Source organism: Falco cherrug, chromosome 3, assembly GCF_023634085.1.
Source record: "Falco cherrug isolate bFalChe1 chromosome 3, bFalChe1.pri, whole genome shotgun sequence".
Classification (NCBI taxonomy): domain Eukaryota; kingdom Metazoa; phylum Chordata; class Aves; order Falconiformes; family Falconidae; genus Falco; species Falco cherrug.
In genome coordinates this window covers 104540388-104564226 of record NC_073699.1, presented here as the reverse complement: position 1 = coordinate 104564226, position 23839 = coordinate 104540388, and the positions used below count along the sequence as shown (strand labels likewise).

Genomic DNA, 23839 nt, shown 5'->3' with positions numbered 1-23839 from the left:
GGCATCTGTGCCACCCACGACGCGCGACATGCCGTACTGAAAAGCCATGGGCCGGAGCCCGCAGGTCCCTCTGTAAAGAGAAACTCCTTAGTGTCCTGCTGGATGGCTGGCGCCCCTACGGCTCACGGTCAGCCGTCTTCCCTCCCCACAAGGCGCTGCCTGGCCAGCAGGGCTGGGGAAGCCTGTGGGGCACGTGTGTGTCCACACCCTGCCTCTTTCTGCTTTAGCCCCGTAGGTGAGTACTGCCAACAGCCTGCGTGCTGGCAAGGAAATGAGCCTCCCACACTGGCTGCCCTCCAGCCAAGCCCACAAGGGCTTGCCCAAGCTCCCTCCCAGAGCCTCGGGCCACTTACCCACAGCTGTCCCATGTGCCGTACGCAGGACAGCACATGGCCAGCAGGATGAGGAGGAGGCGCAGCAAATCCATCCCTGCCAGTGACACGTGGCAGCTGCAAGGAGGAGGGCTTGTCACCGCCAGTGCAGCCGCCAACATACTGCCCCCCGAACTCACGTTGCCCAGGATGCCCTTGGCCCCGGGGGTGATGTCACAGAGTGGCTGGTTGCCATGGGGCTGGGCGTGGTGGCCTCTGCGGGGAGGGGGGCAACAGGAGGGGTTCCAAGCAGGACGGGAGGCAGGAGCTGGGATCGCTCAGCCCCCACAGAGCCCCGCGGAATGCTCCCTTTGCACGATGAGGGTGGGCCGGCCCCGTGGCAGGCAGCAGCGCCTGGCTCCCGGCTCTGCCTGCTAACAGCTCACAGGAAAAACCAAGCGTGGCGGCGCTACCTCTTTGCGAAGGTCACTGCCGCCCTGCTCTCGGCAGCCCTTTGCCACCTGCTCCTGCCCAATAAAGAGACACACAACAGAGAACGCAACCACTAGAGGCAGCACGCGCCTGCTTGGCTCTTGAAGAGACACTCTCTTGATGGTCGTGGCAGGCAAGCAGTGACGGGCAAGCCAAATAAGCCAAGCCTAGCCCAGCAGTGCCAACCTTCCTGCACGCAGCACAGGGAAAGGCACACACAGCACAGTCCTCACTGGCTATGTCAGCCACAGCAACGCCCTCTGGCAGGCTTCGTGTCCCTGCTCTCTCTGGGTTGGATTGTGGTTCTGGACCAACACTGAAGAGGGCAGCTGTGGCACCTGCTACGCACGGTCGAGGACATACAATCAGAACGCCAAAAAGGCGCCTTCGAAGTCCAATGCTGTAAAACAGACATTAGAATCCCCTGTCGCTGTTGAGAAAGTGGGAGGATTAGGCAGCACCGGGTGTTGGTCAATCGCTATTTGATTAACAGCCCTTAGATGTTGTACTACATGCTGCTCCTGGGCATGTGGCTTTGCAACAACCCCTGTTTTAGGCAATCATGACTTCTTGGCTCCAGTCCGAGCCAGGATTCCAACTTCATAGGATACTGGTTTTGTCTTAGCGGCTTCGCTCCCGGTTTCAATTCCACACTTGCTGGTGCTGCTGGGCTGAGCAACCCCCTGGCCCAAGGCAGCTGCTGCCGTGTGGACACAAGCTCTGCCACCTAGGAGGGTCCCAGTGTGCAGGGCTTTTCGGATGGCAGCAAGGCGGTCACAGGCCATGACGCTCAGAAGTAAAGACTCTGCACGGAGATAGTTCAAGCTGAAAATCATTCGGTAAATATGCAGACCTTGCAACTGGTGCTTCAGCACTTGTGTTTAACAGACTGACTAACAAGGACACTACGGTCTGCACGTGTCGATACCGATCAACTAGCTACGTTGTAAGCAAGAACTATGTTGTCTGCAAGATGTACGAGCCGGGAAGAGAACCAGTACAACCTGGCTCTGCGCTTGCTGGTGTGGACTCCTCAGCACTGCGCGCCAAAGGGAAAAGTACATCCTGAGGAAGGGTGCGAGCCTTCCTCCCAGAGAGCCCAGCCCAGGACCAGCAGGTGTCAATGCACCCGCGCCAGAGTGAGGAGGCTTATGATACTGAGTTCCTGGACCGAATGGTAATAACCCCGCCTTTTCTTGGGAATTTTAATGAATATGTATGCTTCTGTGTAATAGGGATCTGCTTACTTAAGCCCTGGGTGTGCAAGTGAGGAGGAGCGATCCCCCTTGCAGCCGGAGCCCCGATAAACATACCTGCTTGATAACCCTCCTTGAGTTGTAGAGTTTGATTCCGCACGTCAGCACCAATCAAGAAGGCTACAAAGACCTGTGCAGCACATGCCGAGTAGGAGATGGCCCCGTGTCCTGGTTTCAGCTGGCATGGAGTTAACTTTCTTCTTCGTAGCTAGTGAAGTGCTGTGTTTTGGCTATGATGTGAGAACAATGTTGGTAGCCGCACTGATGTTTTCGGTTGTTGCTGCCTAGCGTTTCTGCTAAGTCAAGGCCTTTTTGGTTTCTTGGGCCTTGCCAGCCAGAGTGCTGGAGGGGCACAAGAGACTGGGAAGGGACACAGGCAGGTCAGCTGACCTGAACCAGCCACAGAGGTATTCCATTCCGTGGGACGTCATGCTTGGTATAGAAACTTGGAGGGTTAGCTGGTGGGGGGATTCTTGCTCAGGGACTGGCTGGGCATCGGTCAGCGGGTGGTGAGCAGTTGTACTGGGCATCATTTCCTTTTTTTCCTTCTCCCTTCCTTTTGATTTTACCCTTTTCCCCCACCTTTCCATCCTAATTGTTATTGTTGTTCTTCTTCTTCTTCTTGGTATTGTTACTGTTGTTCTTCACTCTTTCTTCTGTTTAAATTATTACATTGTTCTTATCTCAACCCTCCACTTTTACATTGCTTTCTGATTCTCCTCCCCACCCCTCCGGGTGGGGGGTAGTGCGCAAGTGGCTGCGTGGCGTTTGGTTGCCGGTAGTGTTTGGTTGCCGGCTGGGGTTAAACCGTGACACAGGATGGAAATGAAGTCTGTGGCATATGTGGGGCTCGAAGGCAAGCTCCTTCCCCAAATCCTCAGTGCAACCCTTGGGTCTTTCCAGACGCGTCTGTCCTGGGTCACGAGAGTCCAGTTTCAAGGTCACTTGTGGCTCATCCACAAGCGCAGCGGGATCCCACCAGGAGCTGGCCAAAGACGTTCTGTGTTTCCAGCTCCTTTCCCCAAGCCCTCCAGCCCGTGATGACCTGTGTTCCCTTCCTCCCCCAGTGCAGCCTCCCCCTCCTCCCTGAGCAGGCCCACTTTCAGCCCTTTGCAGGGACTCTTTCCCTTTGTGCCCGCCTTGTCTGCCTGCAGCCTGCCTCGCTTGGCAGGTGCCGGGCGTGGACGTCCTTGCCTCGCACAGGAGACTGACTTGAGCTGAAGCCTGGTTTGCTGTGAGCACCGAAACATTTTATTTCAAGCACGTGGTCAGCCTCATCAGGTGTGTGCGTCCCGAGGCACGGGCGCAGGCCAGAGCAGCCCTTTGACGCTGAGGTGGCCTTTGCATCGGCAGGCATTGCCCCAAAGGAAACGGTGGTGGCACACTGCAGCCTGCCCTGCGTGCCGTTTGTCCTGCTGCTCACACCGTTTTTCCCCTTAGGTACTGCAGGAGCTCCTGCAGCCGGCTAAAGAAGTCCAGCAGCTTCTGGACTGGAAATGGGCAGGAGCCGCCCGACTGCGCTGCTGTGGGCCTTGGCCTCGGAACGGGGCTTGACGTGGTGACAAAATGACTCCAAGCGCGTGCTGTTGGAGTAGCCCTCACTGCTGGGTGCAGGCCCATCTGTAGCAGGATCCAGTCGTAGAAGTGCTGAGTGGAGGTGTAGACTCCGGGCTGCCTGGCTCGGGCACAGCCTCTCCCCCAGCTGGTGACCCCAACAAGCCAGAAGTAGTCTGCACTGCTGTCTTGGCACACGAGAGGCCCACCGCTGTCCCCCTGCAGAGGAGGAGAGAGGACAAAGGGGTTGTTGGGTGGCCACCGTCAGCACGGGGGTTGGCTCCTTCTCTCTGACGGCACCTGCCGGAGCTGTGTTCCCTGCAGAGCGAGGCTGTGTCGAGCGAGCCTTGCCTGGGAAGGGGTGGTGGGCTTGTAAGGTGGGGCTGGCTCTCCTCACTGCACGGTGATGGTGGGTGTGTGGAAGAGAGCTGTGGCAGGCTTGGGATGGGGAGCCGTGGGCTGCCAGGAACACTAGGAGGGCTTTCTGGGCAGAGTGCCATGCCTCTGGGACAAGAGGGCCACTGGGCAGGGGCCTGCCGATGGGGAAGGGGGTATAAGCCCCCCCAGCGGTGGGGACCTGAAGTGGGAGGGGCACTGGCCAGGCCAAGCACATGCCGGGCCATGTTGGCATAGTTGCGTGTGGCGGGGCTGCCTGTGCTACGGGGCTTGGCTCGTAGCACGCTCCTACCTGGCAGGTGTCAATGCCGCCCTGCGGATAGCCAGCACAGACGTTGTGCGTGTGGATGGCCCCTCTGTACCACCGGCTGCTGTTACAGACGTTGACATCAATGAGGCGGACCTGGGCCTCCTGCAGCACATCCGTTGATCGTCCAGCTGCGAGCACAGGAAGGAATTAGCAAGCAGCAGCTCACTGGCACTTCTCCTCCCCTGCCTGGCGGAATCCCTTGCCTCGCCCGCGCTTGGCTTTGCATCCTGAGAGGCGTTATAGCGGCATTTGCCTTCCGCCTTGCTCTGGGGAAAGGGCTCAGGCCCATCTCTCAAGAGGCATACGTCCCCGCAGGCTGACTCGGGCTCTGGCCTCTGCTGTCAGGAAGCCCAAGCAATGGCCCCGAGCGTGCCAAGCTTGCGCTCGGCACACGAGTACTTCCGCGGTACTCACATCTTGCAGTCGTGGCACCCCAGCCGCTGATGTAGCAGTTTTTCAGCTGCGAGACTCTCAGCGAGGCATCGGGCACGCAGGCAAGCTGAACGTAGGCGTTGCACTGCACAGGCTGGTCCAGCTCCAGCAAGGCAATGTCATTCCTCTGCGTGATGTTACTGTAGCCTTGGTGAAGGAGCAGCCGCTTGATGTTGCGCACCTGGGCCTCAGGGCCCAGCTGAGTCAGCCGCGTGGCACCGATCACCACGCGCCACATGGTGATGTAGCTGGAAGGCAAATGGGGAGAGGACTCAGAGGGAGCACAGCCACGTGCTGCAGCAGCCCAGCCGTTGCCCTGCCTTCCGCTTGACGAGGGAGAGAGGAGAGCAGCGCTCGGGAGGGTGTGACTGGCCTCGCGTGCCTTAGGCTCAAGGAGCACCCAGGCCCTGGGTGTCCTGCGAGGAAACGGGGCGGGAGTAGCCCGTGCTGCTGCGCACGGGGCAAGCGCTAGTGTTGTGGGGCTATGCGTGTTCCCGGTGGCGCCTTACCTGGCCTCGATGAAGCAGTGGGCTGCTGTCAGGACCCACTGTGCGCTGATGAGGGAGCCTCCGCAGGTATGACCCGTGCCCGCTTGCCAGGGATTCTGGATGCTGACGATCCAGGGCCAGGCCCCTGCCTGGGCATCTGTGCCACCCACGACGCGCGACATGCCGTACTGAAAAGCCATGGGCCGGAGCCCGCAGGTCCCTCTGTAAAGAGAAACTCCTTAGTGTCCTGCTGGATGGCTGGCGCCCCTACGGCTCACGGTCAGCCGTCTTCCCTCCCCACAAGGCGCTGCCTGGCCAGCAGGGCTGGGGAAGCCTGTGGGGCACGTGTGTGTCCACACCCTGCCTCTTTCTGCTTTAGGCCCGTAGGTGAGTACTGCCAACAGCCTGCATGCTGGCAAGGAAATGAGCCTCCCACACTGGCTGCCCTCCAGCCAAGCCCACAAGGGCTTGCCCAAGCTCCCTCCCAGAGCCTCGGGCCACTTACCCACAGCTGTCCCATGTGCCGTACGCAGGACAGCACATGGCCAGCAGGATGAGGAGGAGGCGCAGCAAATCCATCCCTGCCAGTGACACGTGGCAGCTGCAAGGAGGAGGGCTTGTCACCGCCAGTGCAGCCGCCAACATACTGCCCCCCGAACTCGCGGTGCCCAGGATGCCCTTGGCCCCGGGGGTGATGTCACAGAGTGGCTGGTTGCCACGGGGCTGGGCGTGGTGGCCTCTGCGGGGAGGGGGGGCAACAGGAGGGGTTCCAAGCAGGACGGGAGGCAGGAGCTGGGATCGCACAGCCCCCACAGAGCCCCGCGGAATGCTCCCTTTGCGCGATGAGGGTGGGCAGGCCCCGTGGCAGGCAGCAGCGCCTGGCTCCCGGCTCTGCCTGCTAACAGCTCACAGGAAAAACCAAGCGTGGCCGCGCTACCTCTTTGCGAAGGTCACTGCCGCCCTGCTCTCGGCAGCCCTTTGCCACCTGCTCCTGCCCAATAAAGAGACACACAACAGAGAACGCAACCACTAGAGGCAGCACGCGCCTGCTTGGCTCTTGAAGAGACACTCTCTTGATGGTCGTGGCAGGCAAGCAGTGACGGGCGAGCCAAATAAGCCAAGCCTAGCCCAGCAGTGCCAACCTTCCTGCACGCAGCACAGGGAAAGGCACACGCAGCACAGTCCTCACTGGCTATGTCAGCCACAGCAACGCCCTCTGGCAGGCTTCGTGTCCCTGCTCTCTCTGGGTTGGATTGTGGTTCTGGACCAACACTGAAGAGGGCAGCTGTGGCACCTGCTATGCACGGCCGAGGACATACAATCAGAACGCCAAAAAGGCGCCTTCGAAGTCCAATGCTGTAAAACAGACATTAGAATCCCCTGTCGCTGTTAAGAAAGTGGGAGGATTAGGCAGCACCGGGTGTTGGTCAATCGCTATTTGATTAACAGCCCTTAGATGTTGTACTACATGCTGCTCCTGGGCATGTGGCTTTGCAACAACCCCTGTTTTAGGCAATTATGACTTCTAGGCTCCAGTCCGAGCCAGGATTCCAACTTCATAGGATACTGGTTTTGTCTTAGCGGCTTCGCTCCCGGTTTCAATTCCACACTTCCCGGTGCTGCTGGGCTGAGCAACCCCCTGGCCCAAGGCAGCTGCTGCCGTGTGGACACAAGTGCTGCCACCTAGGAGGGTCCCAGTGTGCAGGGCTTTTCGGATGGCAGCAAGGCGGTCACAGGCCATGACGCTCAGAAGTAAAGACTCTGCACGGAGATAGTTCAAGCTGAAAATCATTCGGTAAATATGCAGACCTTGCAACTGGTGCTTCAGCACTTGTGTTTAACAGACTGACTAACAAGGACACTACGGTCTGCACGTGTCGATACCGATCGACTAGCTACGTTGTAAGCAAGAACTATGTTGTCTGCAAGATGTACGAGCCGGGAAGAGAACCAGTACAACCTGGCTCTGCGCTTGCTGGTGTGGACTCCTCAGCACTGCGCGCCAAAGGGAAAAGTACATCCTGAGGAAGGGTGCGAGCCTTCCTCCCAGAGAGCCCAGCCCAGGACCAGCAGGTGTCAATGCACCCGCGCCAGAGTGAGGAGGCTTATGATACTGAGTTCCTGGACCGAATGGTAATAACCCCGCCTTTTCTTGGGAATTTTAATGAATATGTATGCTTCTGTGTAATAGGGATCTGCTTACTTAAGCCCTGGGTGTGCAAGTGAGGAGGAGCGATCCCCCTTGCAGCCGGAGCCCCGATAAACATACCTGCTTGATAACCCTCCTTGAGTTGTAGAGTTTGATTCCGCACGTCAGCACAAATCAAGAAGGCTACAAAGACCTGTGCAGCACATGCCGAGTAGGAGATGGCCCCGTGTCCTGGTTTCAGCTGGCATGGAGTTAACTTTCTTCTTCGTAGCTAGTGAAGTGCTGTGTTTTGGCTATGATGTGAGAACAATGTTGGTAGCCGCACTGATGTTTTCGGTTGTTGCTGCCTAGCGTTTCTGCTAAGTCAAGGCCTTTTTGGTTTCTTGGGCCTTGCCAGCCAGAGTGCTGGAGGGGCACAAGAGACTGGGAAGGGACACAGCCAGGTCAGCTGACCTGAACCAGCCACAGAGGTATTCCATTCCGTGGGACGTCATGCTTGGTATAGAAACTTGGAGGGTTAGCTGGTGGGGGGATTCTTGCTCAGGGACTGGCTGGGCATCGGTCAGCGGGTGGTGAGCAGTTGTACTGGGCATCATTTCCTTTTTTTCCTTCTCCCTTCCTTTTGATTTTACCCTTTTCCCCCACCTTTCCATCCTAATTGTTATTGTTGTTCTTCTTCTTCTTCTTGGTATTGTTACTGTTGTTCTTCACTCTTTCTTCTGTTTAAATTATTACATTGTTCTTATCTCAACCCTCCACTTTTACATTGCTTTCTGATTCTCCTCCCCACCCCTCCGGGTGGGGGGTAGTGCGCAAGTGGCTGCGTGGCGTTTGGTTGCCGGTAGTGTTTGGTTGCCGGCTGGGGTTAAACCGCGACACAGGATGGAAATGAAGTCTGTGGCATATGTGGGGCTCGAAGGCAAGCTCCTTCCCCAAATCCTCAGTGCAACCCTTGGGTCTTTCCAGACGCGTCTGTCCTGGGTCACGAGAGTCCAGTTTCAAGGTCACTTGTGGCTCATCCACAAGCGCAGCGGGATCCCACCAGGAGCTGGCCAAAGACGTTCTGTGTTTCCAGCTCCTTTCCCCAAGCCCTCCAGCCCGTGATGACCTGTGTTCCCTTCCTCCCCCAGTGCAGCCTCCCCCTCCTCCCTGAGCAGGCCCACTTTCAGCCCTTTGCAGGGACTCTTTCCCTTTGTGCCCGCCTTGTCTGCCTGCAGCCTGCCTCGCTTGGCAGGTGCCGGGCGTGGAAGTCCTTGCCTCGCACAGGAGACTGACTTGAGCTGAAGCCTGGTTTGCTGTGAGCACCGAAACATTTTATTTCAAGCACGTGGTCAGCCTCATCAGGTGTGTGCGTCCCGAGGCACGGGCGCAGGGCAGAGCAGCCCTTTGACGCTGAGGTGGCCTTTGCATCGGCAGGCATTGCCCCAAAGGAAACGGTGGTGGCACACTGCAGCCTGCCCTGCGTGCCGTTTGTCCTGCTGCTCACACCGTTTTTCCCCTTAGGTACTGCAGGAGCTCCTGCAGCCGGCTAAAGAAGTCCAGCAGCTTCTGGACTGGAAATGGGCAGGAGCCGCCCGACTGCGCTGCTGTGGGCCTTGGCCTCGGAACGGGGCTTGACGTGGTGACAAAATGACTCCAAGCGCGTGCTGTTGGAGTAGCCCTCACTGCTGGGTGCAGGCCCATCTGTAGCAGGATCCAGTCGTAGAAGTGCTGAGTGGAGGTGTAGACTCCGGGCTGCCTGGCTCGGGCACAGCCTCTCCCCCAGCTGGTGACACCAACAAGCCAGAAGTAGTCTGCGCTGCTGTCTTGGCACACGAGAGGCCCACCGCTGTCCCCCTGCAGAGGAGGAGAGAGGACAAAGGGGTGGTTGGGTGGCCACCGTCAGCACGGGGGTTGGCTCCTTCTCTCTGACGGCACCTGCCGGAGCTGTGTTCCCTGCAGAGCGAGGCTGTGTCGAGCGAGCCTTGCCTGGGAAGGGGTGGTGGGCTTGTAAGGTGGGGCTGGCTCTCCTCACTGCACGGTGATGGTGGGTGTGTGGAAGAGAGCTGTGGCAGGCTTGGGATGGGGAGCCGTGGGCTGCCAGGAACACTAGGAGGGCTTTCTGGGCAGAGTGCCATGCCTCTGGGACAAGAGGGGCACTGGGCAGGGGCCTGCCGATGGGGAAGGGGGTATAAGCCCCCCCGGCGGTGGGGACCTGAAGTGGGAGGGGCACTGGCCAGGCCAAGCACATGCCGGGCCATGTTGGCGTAGTTGCGTGTGGCGGGGCTGCCTGTGCTACGGGGCTTGGCTCGTAGCACGCTCCTACCTGGCAGGTGTCAATGCTGCCCTGCGGATAGCCAGCACAGACGTTGTGCGTGTGGATGGCCCCTCTGTACCACCGGCTGCTGTTACAGACGTTGACATCAATGAGGCGGACCTGGGCCTCCTGCAGCACATCCGTTGATCGTCCAGCTGCGAGCACAGGAAGGAATTAGCAAGCAGCAGCTCACTGGCACTTCTCCTCCCCTGCCTGGCGGAATCCCTTGCCTCGCCCGCGCTTGGCTTTGCATCCTGAGAGGCGTTATAGCGGCATTTGCCTTCCGCCTTGCTCTGGGGAAAGGGCTCAGGCCCATCTCTCAAGAGGCATACGTCCCCGCAGGCTGACTCGGGCTCTGGCCTCTGCTGTCAGGAAGCCCAAGCAATGGCCCCGAGCGTGCCAAGCTTGCGCTCGGCACACGAGTACTTCCGCGGTACTCACATCTTGCAGTCGTGGCACCCCAGCCGCTGATGTAGCAGTTTTTCAGCTGCGAGACTCTCAGCGAGGCATCGGGCACGCAGGCAAGCTGAACGTAGGCGTTGCACTGCACAGGCTGGTCCAGCTCCAGCAAGGCAATGTCGTTCCTCTGCGTGATGTTACTGTAGCCTTGGTGAAGGAGCAGCCGCTTGATGTTGCGCACCTGGGCCTCAGGGCCCAGCTGAGTCAGCCGCGTGGCACCGATCACCACGCGCCACATGGTGATGTAGCTGGAAGGCAAATGGGGAGAGGACTCAGAGGGAGCACAGCCACGTGCTGCAGCAGCCCAGCCGTTGCCCTGCCTTCCGCTTGACGAGGGAGAGAGGAGAGCAGCGCTCGGGAGGGTGTGACTGGCCTCGCGTGCCTTAGGCTCAAGGAGCACCCAGGCCCTGGGTGTCCTGCGAGGAAACGGGGCGGGAGTAGCCCGTGCTGCTGCGCACGGGGCAAGCGCTAGTGTTGTGGGGCTATGCGTGTTCCCGGTGGCGCCTTACCTGGCCTCGATGAAGCAGTGGGCTGCTGTCAGGACCCACTGTGCGCTGATGAGGGAGCCTCCGCAGGTATGACCCGTGCCCGCTTGCCAGGGATTCTGGATGCTGACGATCCAGGGCCAGGCCCCTGCCTGGGCATCTGTGCCACCCACGACGCGCGACATGCCGTACTGAAAAGCCATGGGCCGGAGCCCGCAGGTCCCTCTGTAAAGAGAAACTCCTTAGTGTCCTGCTGGATGGCTGGCGCCCCTACGGCTCACGGTCAGCCGTCTTCCCTCCCCACAAGGCGCTGCCTGGCCAGCAGGGCTGGGGAAGCCTGTGGGGCACGTGTGTGTCCACACCCTGCCTCTTTCTGCTTTAGCCCCGTAGGTGAGTACTGCCAACAGCCTGCGTGCTGGCAAGGAAATGAGCCTCCCACACTGGCTGCCCTCCAGCCAAGCCCACAAGGGCTTGCCCAAGCTCCCTCCCAGAGCCTCGGGCCACTTACCCACAGCTGTCCCATGTGCCGTACGCAGGACAGCACATGGCCAGCAGGATGAGGAGGAGGCGCAGCAAATCCATCCCTGCCAGTGACACGTGGCAGCTGCAAGGAGGAGGGCTTGTCACCGCCAGTGCAGCCGCCAACATACTGCCCCCCGAACTCGCGGTGCCCAGGATGCCCTTGGCCCCGGGGGTGATGTCACAGAGTGGCTGGTTGCCACGGGGCTGGGCGTGGTGGCCTCTGCGGGGAGGGGGGGCAACAGGAGGGGTTCCAAGCAGGACGGGAGGCAGGAGCTGGGATCGCACAGCCCCCACAGAGCCCCGCGGAATGCTCCCTTTGCGCGATGAGGGTGGGCAGGCCCCGTGGCAGGCAGCAGCGCCTGGCTCCCGGCTCTGCCTGCTAACAGCTCACAGGAAAAACCAAGCGTGGCGGCGCTACCTCTTTGCGAAGGTCACTGCCGCCCTGCTCTCGGCAGCCCTTTGCCACCTGCTCCTGCCCAATAAAGAGACACACAACAGAGAACGCAACCACTAGAGGCAGCACGCACGTGCTTGGCTCTTGAAGAGACACTCTCTTGATGGTCGTGGCAGGCAAGCAGTGACGGGCAAGCCAAATAAGCCAAGCCTAGCCCAGCAGTGCCAACCTTCCTGCACGCAGCACAGGGAAAGGCACACACAGCACAGTCCTCACTGGCTATGTCAGCCACAGCAACGCCCTCTGGCAGGCTTCGTGTCCCTGCTCTCTCTGGGTTGGATTGTGGTTCTGGACCAACACTGAAGAGGGCAGCTGTGGCACCTGCTATGCACGGCCGAGGACATACAATCAGAACGCCAAAAAGGCGCCTTCGAAGTCCAATGCTGTAAAACAGACATTAGAATCCCCTGTCGCTGTTGAGAAAGTGGGAGGATTAGGCAGCACCGGGTGTTGGTCAATCGCTATTTGATTAACAGCCCTTAGATGTTGTACTACATGCTGCTCCTGGGCATGTGGCTTTGCAACAACCCCTGTTTTAGGCAATTATGACTTCTAGGCTCCAGTCCGAGCCAGGATTCCAACTTCGTAGGATACTGGTTTTGTCTTAGCGGCTTCGCTCCCGGTTTCAATTCCACACTTGCTGGTGCTGCTGGGCTGAGCAACCCCCTGGCCCAAGGCAGCTGCTGCCGTGTGGACACAAGCTCTGCCACCTAGGAGGGTCCCAGTGTGCAGGGCTTTTTGGATGGCAGCAAGGCGGTCACAGGCCATGACGCTCAGAAGTAAAGACTCTGCACGGAGATAGTTCAAGCTGAAAATCATTCGGTAAATATGCAGACCTTGCAACTGGTGCTTCAGCACTTGTGTTTAACAGACTGACTAACAAGGACACTACGGTCTGCACGTGTCGATACCGATCGACTAGCTACGTTGTAAGCAAGAACTATGTTGTCTGCAAGATGTACGAGCCGGGAAGAGAACCAGTACAACCTGGCTCTGCGCTTGCTGGTGTGGACTCCTCAGCACTGCGCGCCAAAGGGAAAAGTACATCCTGAGGAAGGGTGCGAGCCTTCCTCCCAGAGAGCCCAGCCCAGGACCAGCAGGTGTCAATGCACCCGCGCCAGAGTGAGGAGGCTTATGATACTGAGTTCCTGGACCGAATGGTAATAACCCCGCCTTTTCTTGGGAATTTTAATGAATATGTATGCTTCTGTGTAATAGGGATCTGCTTACTTAAGCCCTGGGTGTGCAAGTGAGGAGGAGCGATCCCCCTTGCAGCCGGAGCCCCGATAAACATACCTGCTTGATAACCCTCCTTGAGTTGTAGAGTTTGATTCCGCACGTCAGCACCAATCAAGAAGGCTACAAAGACCTGTGCAGCACATGCCGAGTAGGAGATGGCCCCGTGTCCTGGTTTCAGCTGGCATGGAGTTAACTTTCTTCTTCGTAGCTAGTGAAGTGCTGTGTTTTGGCTATGATGTGAGAACAATGTTGGTAGCCGCACTGATGTTTTCGGTTGTTGCTGCCTAGCGTTTCTGCTAAGTCAAGGCCTTTTTGGTTTCTTGGGCCTTGCCAGCCAGAGTGCTGGAGGGGCACAAGAGACTGGGAAGGGACACAGGCAGGTCAGCTGACCTGAACCAGCCACAGAGGTATTCCATCCCGTGGGACGTCATGCTTGGTATAGAAACTTGGAGGGTTAGCTGGTGGGGGGATTCTTGCTCAGGGACTGGCTGGGCATCGGTCAGCGGGTGGTGAGCAGTTGTACTGGGCATCATTTCCTTTTTTTCCTTCTCCCTTCCTTTTGATTTTACCCTTTTCCCCCACCTTTCCATCCTAATTGTTATTGTTGTTCTTCTTCTTGGTATTGTTACTGTTGTTCTTCACTCTTTCTTCTGTTTAAATTATTACATTGTTCTTATCTCAACCCTCCACTTTTACATTGCTTTCTGATTCTCCTCCCCACCCCTCCGGGTGGGGGGGAGTGCGCAAGTGGCTGCGTGGCGTTTGGTTGCCGGTAGTGTTTGGTTGCCGGCCGGGGTTAAACCGCGACACAGGATGGAAATGAAGTCTGTGGCATATGTGGGGCTCGAAGGCAAGCTCCTTCCCCAAATCCTCAGTGCAACCCTTGGGTCTTTCCAGACGCGTCTGTCCTGGGTCACGAGAGTCCAGTTTCAAGGTCACTTGTGGCTCATCCACAAGCGCAGCGGGATCCCACCAGGAGCTGGCCAAAGACGTTCTGTGTTTCCAGCTCCTTTCCCCAAGCCCTCCAGCCCGTGATGACCTGTGTTCCCTTCCTCCAGTGCAGCCTCCCCCTCCTCCCTGAGCAGGCCCACTTTCAGCCCTTTGCAGGGACTCTTTCCCTTTGTGCCCGCCTTGTCTGCCTGCAGCCTGCCTCGCGTGGCAGGTGCCGGGCGTGGAAGTCCTTGCCTTGCACAGGAGACTGACTTGAGCTGAAGCCTGGTTTGCTGTGAGCACCGAAACATTTTATTTCAAGCACGTGGTCAGCCTCATCAGGTGTGTGCGTCCCGAGGCACGGGCGCAGGGCAGAGCAGCCCTTTGACGCTGAGGTGGCCTTTGCATCGGCAGGCATTGCCCCAAAGGAAACGGTGGTGGCACACTGCAGCCTGCCCTGCGTGCCGTTTGTCCTGCTGCTCACACCGTTTTTCCCCTTAGGTACTGCAGGAGCTCCTGCAGCCGGCTAAAGAAGTCCAGCAGCTTCTGGACTGGAAATGGGCAGGAGCCGCCCGACTGCGCTGCTGTGGGCCTTGGCCTCGGAACGGGGCTTGACGTGGTGACAAAATGACTCCAAGCGCGTGCTGTTGGAGTAGCCCTCACTGCTGGGCGCAGGCCCATCTGTAGCAGGATCCAGTCGTAGAAGTGCTGAGTGGAGGTGTAGACTCCGGGCTGCCTGGCTCGGGCACAGCCTCTCCCCCAGCTGGTGACACCAACAAGCCAGAAGTAGTCTGCACTGCTGTCTTGGCACACGAGAGGCCCACCGCTGTCCCCCTGCAGAGGAGGAGAGAGGACAAAGGGGTGGTTGGGTGGCCACCGTCAGCACGGGGGTTGGCTCCTTCTCTCTGACGGCACCTGCCGGAGCTGTGTTCCCTGCAGAGCGAGGCTGTGTCGAGCGAGCCTTGCCTGGGAAGGGGTGGTGGGCTTGTAAGGTGGGGCTGGCTCTCCTCACTGCACGGTGATGGTGGGTGTGTGGAAGAGAGCTGTGGCAGGCTTGGGATGGGGAGCCGTGGGCTGCCAGGAACACTAGGAGGGCTTTCTGGGCAGAGTGCCATGCCTCTGGGACAAGAGGGGCACTGGGCAGGGGCCTGCCGATGGGGAAGGGGGTATAAGCCCCCCCGGCGGTGGGGACCTGAAGTGGGAGGGGCACTGGCCAGGCCAAGCACATGCCGGGCCATGTTGGCGTAGTTGCGTGTGGCGGGGCTGCCTGTGCTACGGGGCTTGGCTCGTAGCACGCTCCTACCTGGCAGGTGTCAATGCCGCCCTGCGGATAGCCAGCACAGACGTTGTGCGTGTGGATGGCCCCTCTGTACCACCGGCTGCTGTTACAGACGTTGACATCAATGAGGCGGACCTGGGCCTCCTGCAGCACATCCGTTGATCGTCCAGCTGCGAGCACAGGAAGGAATTAGCAAGCAGCAGCTCACTGGCACTTCTCCTCCCCTGCCTGGCGGAATCCCTTGCCTCGCCCGCGCTTGGCTTTGCATCCTGAGAGGCGTTATAGCGGCATTTGCCTTCCGCCTTGCTCTGGGGAAAGGGCTCAGGCCCATCTCTCAAGAGGCATACGTCCCCGCAGGCTGACTCGGGCTCTGGCCTCTGCTGTCAGGAAGCCCAAGCAATGGCCCCGAGCGTGCCAAGCTTGCGCTCGGCACACGAGTACTTCCGCGGTACTCACATCTTGCAGTCGTGGCACCCCAGCCGCTGATGTAGCAGTTTTTCAGCTGCGAGACTCTCAGCGAGGCATCGGGCACGCAGGCAAGCTGAACGTAGGCGTTGCACTGCACAGGCTGGTCCAGCTCCAGCAAGGCAATGTCGTTCCTCTGCGTGATGTTACTGTAGCCTTGGTGAAGGAGCAGCCGCTTGATGTTGCGCACCTGGGCCTCAGGGCCCAGCTGAGTCAGCCGCGTGGCACCGATCACCACGCGCCACATGGTGATGTAGCTGGAAGGCAAATGGGGAGAGGACTCAGAGGGAGCACAGCCACGTGCTGCAGCAGCCCAGCCGTTGCCCTGCCTTCCGCTTGACGAGGGAGAGAGGAGAGCAGCGCTCGGGAGGGTGTGACTGGCCTCGCGTGCCTTAGGCTCAAGGAGCACCCAGGCCCTGGGTGTCCTGCGAGGAAACGGGGCGGGAGTAGCCCGTGCTGCTGCGCACGGGGCAAGCGCTAGTGTTGTGGGGCTATGCGTGTTCCCGGTGGCGCCTTACCTGGCCTCGATGAAGCAGTGGGCTGCTGTCAGGACCCACTGTGCGCTGATGAGGGAGCCTCCGCAGGTATGACCCGTGCCCGCTTGCCAGGGATTCTGGATGCTGACGATCCAGGGCCAGGCCCCTGCCTGGGCATCTGTGCCACCCACGACGCGCGACATGCCGTACTGAAAAGCCATGGGCCGGAGCCCGCAGGTCCCTCTGTAAAGAGAAACTCCTTAGTGTCCTGCTGGATGGCTGGCGCCCCTACGGCTCACGGTCAGCCGTCTTCCCTCCCCACAAGGCGCTGCCTGGCCAGCAGGGCTGGGGAAGCCTGTGGGGCACGTGTGTGTCCACACCCTGCCTCTTTCTGCTTTAGCCCCGTAGGTGAGTACTGCCAACAGCCTGCGTGCTGGCAAGGAAATGAGCCTCCCACACTGGCTGCCCTCCAGCCAAGCCCACAAGGGCTTGCCCAAGCTCCCTCCCAGAGCCTCGGGCCACTTACCCACAGCTGTCCCATGTGCCGTACACAGGACAGCACATGGCCAGCAGGATGAGGAGGAGGCGCAGCAAATCCATCCCTGCCAGTGACACGTGGCAGCTGCAAGGAGGAGGGCTTGTCACCGCCAGTGCAGCCGCCAACATACTGCCCCCCGAACTCACGTTGCCCAGGATGCCCTTGGCCCCGGGGGTGATGTCACAGAGTGGCTGGTTGCCACGGGGCTGGGCGTGGTGGCCTCTGCGGGGAGGGGGGGCAACAGGAGGGGTTCCAAGCAGGACGGGAGGCAGGAGCTGGGATCGCTCAGCCCCCACAGAGCCCCGTGGAATGCTCCCTTTGCGCGATGAGGGTGGGCAGGCCCCGTGGCAGGCAGCAGCGCCTGGCTCCCGGCTCTGCCTGCTAACAGCTCACAGGAAAAACCAAGCGTGGCGGCGCTACCTCTTTGCGAAGGTCACTGCCGCCCTGCTCTCGGCAGCCCTTTGCCACCTGCTCCTGCCCAATAAAGAGACACACAACAGAGAACGCAACCACTAGAGGCAGCAAGCGCGTGCTTGGCTCTTGAAGAGACACTCTCTTGATGGTCGTGGCAGGCAAGCAGTGACGGGCAAGCCAAATAAGCCAAGCCTAGCCCAGCAGTGCCAACCTTCCTGCACGCAGCACAGGGAAAGGCACACGCAGCACAGTCCTCACTGGCTATGTCAGCCACAGCAACGCCCTCTGGCAGGCTTCGTGTCCCTGCTCTCTCTGGGTTGGATTGTGGTTCTGGACCAACACTGAAGAGGGCAGCTGTGGCACCTGCTACGCACGGCCGAGGACATACAATCAGAACGCCAAAAAGGCGCCTTCGAAGTCCAATGCTGTAAAACAGACATTAGAATCCCCTGTCGCTGTTGAGAAAGTGGGAGGATTAGGCAGCACCGGGTGTTGGTCAATCGCTATTTGATTAACAGCCCTTAGATGTTGTACTACATGCTGCTCCTGGGCATGTGGCTTTGCAACAACCCCTGTTTTAGGCAATTATGACTTCTAGGCTCCAGTCCGAGCCAGGATTCCAACTTCATAGGATACTGGTTTTGTCTTAGCGGCTTCGCTCCCGGTTTCAATTCCACACTTGCTGGTGCTGCTGGGCTGAGCAACCCCCTGGCCCAAGGCAGCTGCTGCCGTGTGGACACAAGCTCTGCCACCTAGGAGGGTCCCAGTGTGCAGGGCTTTTTGGATGGCAGCAAGGCGGTCACAGGCCATGACGCTCAGAAGTAAAGACTCTGCACGGAGATAGTTCAAGCTGAAAATCATTCGGTAAATATGCAGACCTTGCAACTGGTGCTTCAGCACTTGTGTTTAACAGACTGACTAACAAGGACACTACGGTCTGCACGTGTCGATACCGATCGACTAGCTACGTTGTAAGCAAGAACTATGTTGTCTGCAAGATGTACGAGCCGGGAAGAGAACCAGTACAACCTGGCTCTGCGCTTGCTGGTGTGGACTCCTCAGCACTGCGCGCCAAAGGGAAAAGTACATCCTGAGGAAGGGTGCGAGCCTTCCTCCCAGAGAGCCCAGCCCAGGACCAGCAGGTGTCAATGCACCCGCGCCAGAGTGAGGAGGCTTATGATACTGAGTTCCTGGACCGAATGGTAATAACCCCGCCTTTTCTTGGGAATTTTAATGAATATGTATGCTTCTGTGTAATAGGGATCTGCTTACTTAAGCCCTGGGTGTGCAAGTGAGGAGGAGCGATCCCCCTTGCAGCCGGAGCCCCGATAAACATACCTGCTTGATAACCCTCCTTGAGTTGTAGAGTTTGATTCCGCACGTCAGCACCAATCAAGAAGGCTACAAAGACCTGTGCAGCACATGCCGAGTAGGAGATGGCCCCGTGTCCTGGTTTCAGCTGGCATGGAGTTAACTTTCTTCTTCGTAGCTAGTGAAGTGCTGTGTTTTGGCTATGATGTGAGAACAATGTTGGTAGCCGCACTGATGTTTTCGGTTGTTGCTGCCTAGCGTTTCTGCTAAGTCAAGGCCTTTTTGGTTTCTTGGGCCTTGCCAGCCAGAGTGCTGGAGGGGCACAAGAGACTGGGAAGGGACACAGGCAGGTCAGCTGACCTGAACCAGCCACAGAGGTATTCCATCCCGTGGGACGTCATGCTTGGTATAGAAACTTGGAGGGTTAGCTGGTGGGGGGATTCTTGCTCAGGGACTGGCTGGGCATCGGTCAGCGGGTGGTGAGCAGTTGTACTGGGCATCATTTCCTTTTTTTCCTTCTCCCTTCCTTTTGATTTTACCCTTCTCCCCCACCTTTCCATCCTAATTGTTATTGTTGTTCTTCTTCTTGGTATTGTTACTGTTGTTCTTCACTCTTTCTTCTGTTTAAATTATTACATTGTTCTTATCTCAACCCTCCACTTTTACATTGCTTTCTGATTCTCCTCCCCACCCCTCCGGGTGGGGGGGAGTGCGCAAGTGGCTGCGTGGCGTTTGGTTGCCGGTAGTGTTTGGTTGCCGGCCGGGGTTAAACCGCGACACAGGATGGAAATGAAGTCTGTGGCATATGTGGGGCTCGAAGGCAAGCTCCTTGCCCAAATCCTCAGTGCAACCCTTGGGTCTTTCCAGACGCGTCTGTCCTGGGTCACGAGAGTCCAGTTTCAAGGTCACTTGTGGCTCATCCACAAGCGCAGCGGGATCCCACCAGGAGCTGGCCAAAGACGTTCTGTGTTTCCAGCTCCTTTCCCCAAGCCCTCCAGCCCGTGATGACCTGTGTTCCCTTCCTCCAGTGCAGCCTCCCCCTCCTCCCTGAGCAGGCCCACTTTCAGCCCTTTGCAGGGACTCTTTCCCTTTGTGCCCGCCTTGTCTGCCTGCAGCCTGCCTCGCGTGGCAGGTGCCGGGCGTGGAAGTCCTTGCCTCGCACAGGAGACTGACTTGAGCTGAAGCCTGGTTTGCTGTGAGCACCGAAACATTTTATTTCAAGCACGTGGTCAGCCTCATCAGGTGTGTGCGTCCCGAGGCACGGGCACAGGGCAGAGCAGCCCTTTGACGCTGAGGTGGCCTTTGCATCGGCAGGCATTGCCCCAAAGGAAACGGTGGTGGCACACTGCAGCCTGCCCTGCGTGCCGTTTGTCCTGCTGCTCACACCGTTTTTCCCCTTAGGTACTGCAGGAGCTCCTGCAGCCGGCTAAAGAAGTCCAGCAGCTTCTGGACTGGAAATGGGCAGGAGCCGCCCGACTGCGCTGCTGTGGGCCTTGGCCTCGGAACGGGGCTTGACGTGGTGACAAAATGACTCCAAGCGCGTGCTGTTGGAGTAGCCCTCACTGCTGGGCGCAGGCCCATCTGTAGCAGGATCCAGTCGTAGAAGTGCTGAGTGGAGGTGTAGACTCCGGGCTGCCTGGCTCGGGCACAGCCTCTCCCCCAGCTGGTGACACCAACAAGCCAGAAGTAGTCTGCACTGCTGTCTTGGCACACGAGAGGCCCACCGCTGTCCCCCTGCAGAGGAGGAGAGAGGACAAAGGGGTTGTTGGGTGGCCACCGTCAGCACGGGGGTTGGCTCCTTCTCTTTGACGGCACCTGCCGGAGCTGTGTTCCCTGCAGAGCGAGGCTGTGTCGAGCGAGCCTTGCCTGGGAAGGGGTGGTGGGCTTGTAAGGTGGGGCTGGCTCTCCTCACTGCACGGTGATGGTGGGTGTGTGGAAAAGAGCTGTGGCAGGCTTGGGATGGGGAGCCGTGGGCTGCCAGGAACACTAGGAGGGCTTTCTGGGCAGAGTGCCATGCCTCTGGGACAAGAGGGGCACTGGGCAGGGGCCTGCCGATGGGGAAGGGGGTATAAGCCCCCCCGGCGGTGGGGACCTGAAGTGGGAGGGGCACTGGCCAGGCCAAGCACATGCCGGGCCATGTTGGCGTAGTTGCGTGTGGCGGGGCTGCCTGTGCTACGGGGCTTGGCTCGTAGCATGCTCCTACCTGGCAGGTGTCAATGCCGCCCTGCGGATAGCCAGCACAGACGTTGTGCGTGTGGATGGCCCCTCTGTACCACCGGCTGCTGTTACAGACGTTGACATCAATGAGGCGGACCTGGGCCTCCTGCAGCACATCCGTTGATCGTCCAGCTGCGAGCACAGGAAGGAATTAGCAAGCAGCAGCTCACTGGCACTTCTCCTCCCCTGCCTGGCGGAATCCCTTGCCTCGCCCGCGCTTGGCTTTGCATCCTGAGAGGCGTTATAGCGGCATTTGCCTTCCGCCTTGCTCTGGGGAAAGGGCTCAGGCCCATCTCTCAAGAGGCATACGTCCCCGCAGGCTGACTTGGGCTCTGGCCTCTGCTGTCAGGAAGCCCAAGCAATGGCCCCGAGCGTGCCAAGCTTGCGCTCGGCACACGAGTACTTCCGCGGTACTCACATCTTGCAGTCGTGGCACCCCAGCCGCTGATGTAGCAGTTTTTCAGCTGCGAGACTCTCAGCGAGGCATCGGGCACGCAGGCAAGCTGAACGTAGGCGTTGCACTGCACAGGCTGGTCCAGCTCCAGCAAGGCAATGTCGTTCCTCTGCGTGATGTTACTGTAGCCTTGGTGAAGGAGCAGCCGCTTGATGTTGCGCACCTGGGCCTCAGGGCCCAGCTGAGTCAGCCGCGTGGCACCGATCACCACGCGCCACATGGTGATGTAGCTGGAAGGCAAATGGGGAGAGGACTCAGAGGGAGCACAGCCACGTGCTGCAGCAGCCCAGCCGTTGCCCTGCCTTCCGCTTGACGAGGGAGAGAGGAGAGCAGCGCTCGGGAGGGTGTGACTGGCCTCGCGTGCCTTAGGCTCAAGGAGCACCCAGGCCCTGGGTGTCCTGCGAGGAAACGGGGCGGGAGTAGCCCGTGCTGCTGCGCACGGGGCAAGCGCTAGTGTTGTGGGGCTATGCGTGTTCCCGGTGGCGCCTTACCTGGCCTCGATGAAGCAGTGGGCTGCTGTCAGGACCCACTGTGCGCTGATGAGGGAGCCTCCGCAGGTATGACCCGTGCCCGCTTGCCAGGGATTCTGGATGCTGACGATCCAGGGCCAGGCCCCTGCCTGGGCATCTGTGCCACCCACGACGCGCGACATGCCGTACTGAAAAGCCATGGGCCGGAGCCCGCAGGTCCCTCTGTAAAGAGAAACTCCTTAGTGTCCTGCTGGATGGCTGGCGCCCCTACGGCTCACGGTCAGCCGTCTTCCCTCCCCACAAGGCGCTGCCTGGCCAGCAGGGCTGGGGAAGCCTGTGGGGCACGTGTGTGTCCACACCCTGCCTCTTTCTGCTTTAGCCCCGTAGGTGAGTACTGCCAACAGCCTGCGTGCTGGCAAGGAAATGAGCCTCCCACACTGGCTGCCCTCCAGCCAAGCCCACAAGGGCTTGCCCAAGCTCCCTCCCAGAGCCTCGGGCCACTTACCCACAGCTGTCCCATGTGCCGTACGCAGGACAGCACATGGCCAGCAGGATGAGGAGGAGGCGCAGCAAATCCATCCCTGCCAGTGACACGTGGCAGCTGCAAGGAGGAGGGCTTGTCACCGCCAGTGCAGCCGCCAACATACTGCCCCCCGAACTCACGTTGCCCAGGATGCCCTTGGCCCCGGGGGTGATGTCACAGAGTGGCTGGTTGCCACGGGGCTGGGCGTGGTGGCCTCTGCGGGGAGGGGGGCAACAGGAGGGGTTCCAAGCAGGACGGGAGGCAGGAGCTGGGATCGCACAGCCCCCACAGAGCCCCGTGGAATGCTCCCTTTGCGCGATGAGGGTGGGCAGGCCCCGTGGCAGGCAGCAGCGCCTGGCTCCCGGCTCTGCCTGCTAACAGCTCACAGGAAAAACCAAGCGTGGCGGCGCTACCTCTTTGCGAAGGTCACTGCCGCCCTGCTCTCGGCAGCCCTTTGCCACCTGCTCCTGCCCAATAAAGAGACACACAACAGAGAACGCAACCACTAGAGGCAGCACGCGCATGCTTGGCTCTTGAAGAGACACTCTCTTGATGGTCGTGGCAGGCAAGCAGTGACGGGCAAGCCAAATAAGCCAAGCCTAGCCCAGCAGTGCCAACCTTCCTGCACGCAGCACAGGGAAAGGCACACGCAGCACAGTCCTCACTGGCTATGTCAGCCACAGCAATGCCCTCTGGCAGGCTTCGTGTCCCTGCTCTCTCTGGGTTGGATTGTGGTTCTGGAGCAACACTGCAGAGGGCAGCTGTGGCACCTGCTATGCACGGCCGAGGACATACAATCAGAACGCCAAAAAGGCACCTTCGAAGTCCAATGCTGTAAAACAGACATTAGAATCCCCTGTCGCTGTTAAGAAAGTGGGAGGATTAGGCAGCACCGGGTGTTGGTCAATCGCTATTTGATTAACAGCCCTTAGATGTTGTACTACATGCTGCTCCTGGGCATGTGGCTTTGCAACAACCCCTGTTTTAGGCAATTATGACTTCTAGGCTCCAGTCCGAGCCAGGATTCCAACTTCATAGGATACTGGTTTTGTCTTAGCGGCTTCGCTCCCGATTTCAATTCCACACTTGCTGGTGCTGCTGGGCTGAGCAACCCCCTGGCCCAAGGCAGCTGCTGCCGTGTGGACACAAGCTCTGCCACCTAGGAGGGTCCCAGTGTGCAGGGCTTTTCGGATGGCAGCAAGGCGGTCACAGGCCATGACGCTCAGAAGTAAAGACTCTGCACGGAGATAGTTCAAGCTGAAAATCATTCGGTAAATATGCAGACCTTGCAACTGGTGCTTCAGCACTTGTGTTTAACAGACTGACTAACAAGGACACTACGGTCTGCACGTGTCGATACCGATCGACTAGCTACGTTGTAAGCAAGAACTATGTTGTCTGCAAGATGTACGAGCCGGGAAGAGAACCAGTACAACCTGGCCCTGCGCTTGCTGGTGTGGGCTCCTCAGCACTGCGCGCCAAAGGGAAAAGTACATCCTGAGGAAGGGTGCGAGCCTTCCTCCCAGAGAGCCCAGCCCAGGACCAGCAGGTGTCAATGCACCCGCGCCAGAGTGAGGCGGCTTATGATACTGAGTTCCTGGACCGAATGGTAATAACCCCGCCTTTTCTTGGGAATCTAATGAATATGTATGCTTCTGTGTAATAGGGATCTGCTTACTTAAGCCCTGGGTGTGCAAGTGAGGAGGAGCGATCCCCCTTGCAGCCGGAGCCCCGATAAACATACCTGCTTGATAACCCTCCTTGAGTTGTAGAGTTTGATTCCGCACGTCAGCACCAATCGAGAAGGCTACAAAGACCTGTGCAGCACATGCCGAGTAGGAGATGGCCCCGTGTCCTGGTTTCAGCTGGCATGGAGTTAACTTTCTTCTTCGTAGCTAGTGAAGTGCTGTGTTTTGGCT

The 23839-nt window shown here is 59.0% G+C and overlaps 4 protein-coding genes across 4 annotated transcripts; all 4 read right to left on the bottom strand.

Annotated features, from left to right (window-relative positions):
• Window positions 1-3490: 3490 nt before the first annotated feature.
• LOC129735552 (acrosin-like) lies at window positions 3491-4989 on the bottom strand (the record flags this gene model as incomplete). The annotated part of the gene is made up of 3 exons (XM_055704308.1): window positions 4734-4989; window positions 4302-4447; window positions 3491-3832 (listed from the first exon to the last, which is right to left on the bottom strand). Coding segments are annotated over exons 1-3 (744 nt in total), but the record flags the coding sequence as incomplete, so codon positions are not given.
• Window positions 4990-5140: 151 nt separating this feature from the next.
• On the bottom strand, window positions 5141-10813 carry LOC129735620 (acrosin-like). The gene is made up of 6 exons (XM_055704856.1): window positions 10809-10813; window positions 10126-10391; window positions 9694-9839; window positions 9054-9224; window positions 6177-6230; window positions 5141-5167 (listed from the first exon to the last, which is right to left on the bottom strand). The coding sequence occupies exons 1-6, from the start codon at window positions 10811-10813 to the stop codon at window positions 5141-5143; spliced, it is 669 nt and encodes a 222-aa protein (XP_055560831.1).
• A 716-nt stretch (window positions 10814-11529) lies between these two features.
• Window positions 11530-16148, bottom strand: LOC129735619 (acrosin-like; the record flags this gene model as incomplete). The annotated part of the gene is made up of 5 exons (XM_055704854.1): window positions 11530-11622; window positions 14437-14607; window positions 15077-15222; window positions 15509-15774; window positions 16036-16148. Coding segments are annotated over 5 exons (789 nt in total), but the record flags the coding sequence as incomplete, so codon positions are not given.
• Window positions 16149-16912: 764 nt separating this feature from the next.
• Window positions 16913-22444, bottom strand: LOC129735618 (acrosin-like). The gene is made up of 6 exons (XM_055704853.1): window positions 22334-22444; window positions 21419-21531; window positions 20892-21157; window positions 20460-20605; window positions 19820-19990; window positions 16913-17005 (listed from the first exon to the last, which is right to left on the bottom strand). Exons 1-6 carry the CDS (start codon window positions 22442-22444, stop codon window positions 16913-16915), a joined length of 900 nt encoding a protein of 299 aa, XP_055560828.1.
• Between the last annotated feature and the right edge of the window lie 1395 nt (window positions 22445-23839).

Coding starts and splice junctions, on each gene's coding strand:
- LOC129735618 (XM_055704853.1), bottom strand. CDS start 22,444: ATGCGCGTGCTGCCTCTAGTGGTTGCGTTCTCTGTTGTGTGTCTCTTT. Junction 21,158..21,418: donor CACTGCTTCATCGAGGCCAG/GTAAGGCGCCAC, acceptor TTTGCCTTCCAG/CTACATCACCATGTGGCGCG. Junction 19,991..20,459: donor GCGGCATTGACACCTGCCAG/GTAGGAGCATGC, acceptor CCTCCTCTGCAG/GGGGACAGCGGTGGGCCTCT.
- LOC129735620 (XM_055704856.1), bottom strand. Junction 9,840..10,125: donor GGGTGCCACGACTGCAAGAT/GTGAGTACCGCG, acceptor CTGTGCTCGCAG/CTGGACGATCAACGGATGTG. Junction 9,225..9,693: donor GCAGCATTGACACCTGCCAG/GTAGGAGCGTGC, acceptor CCTCCTCTGCAG/GGGGACAGCGGTGGGCCTCT.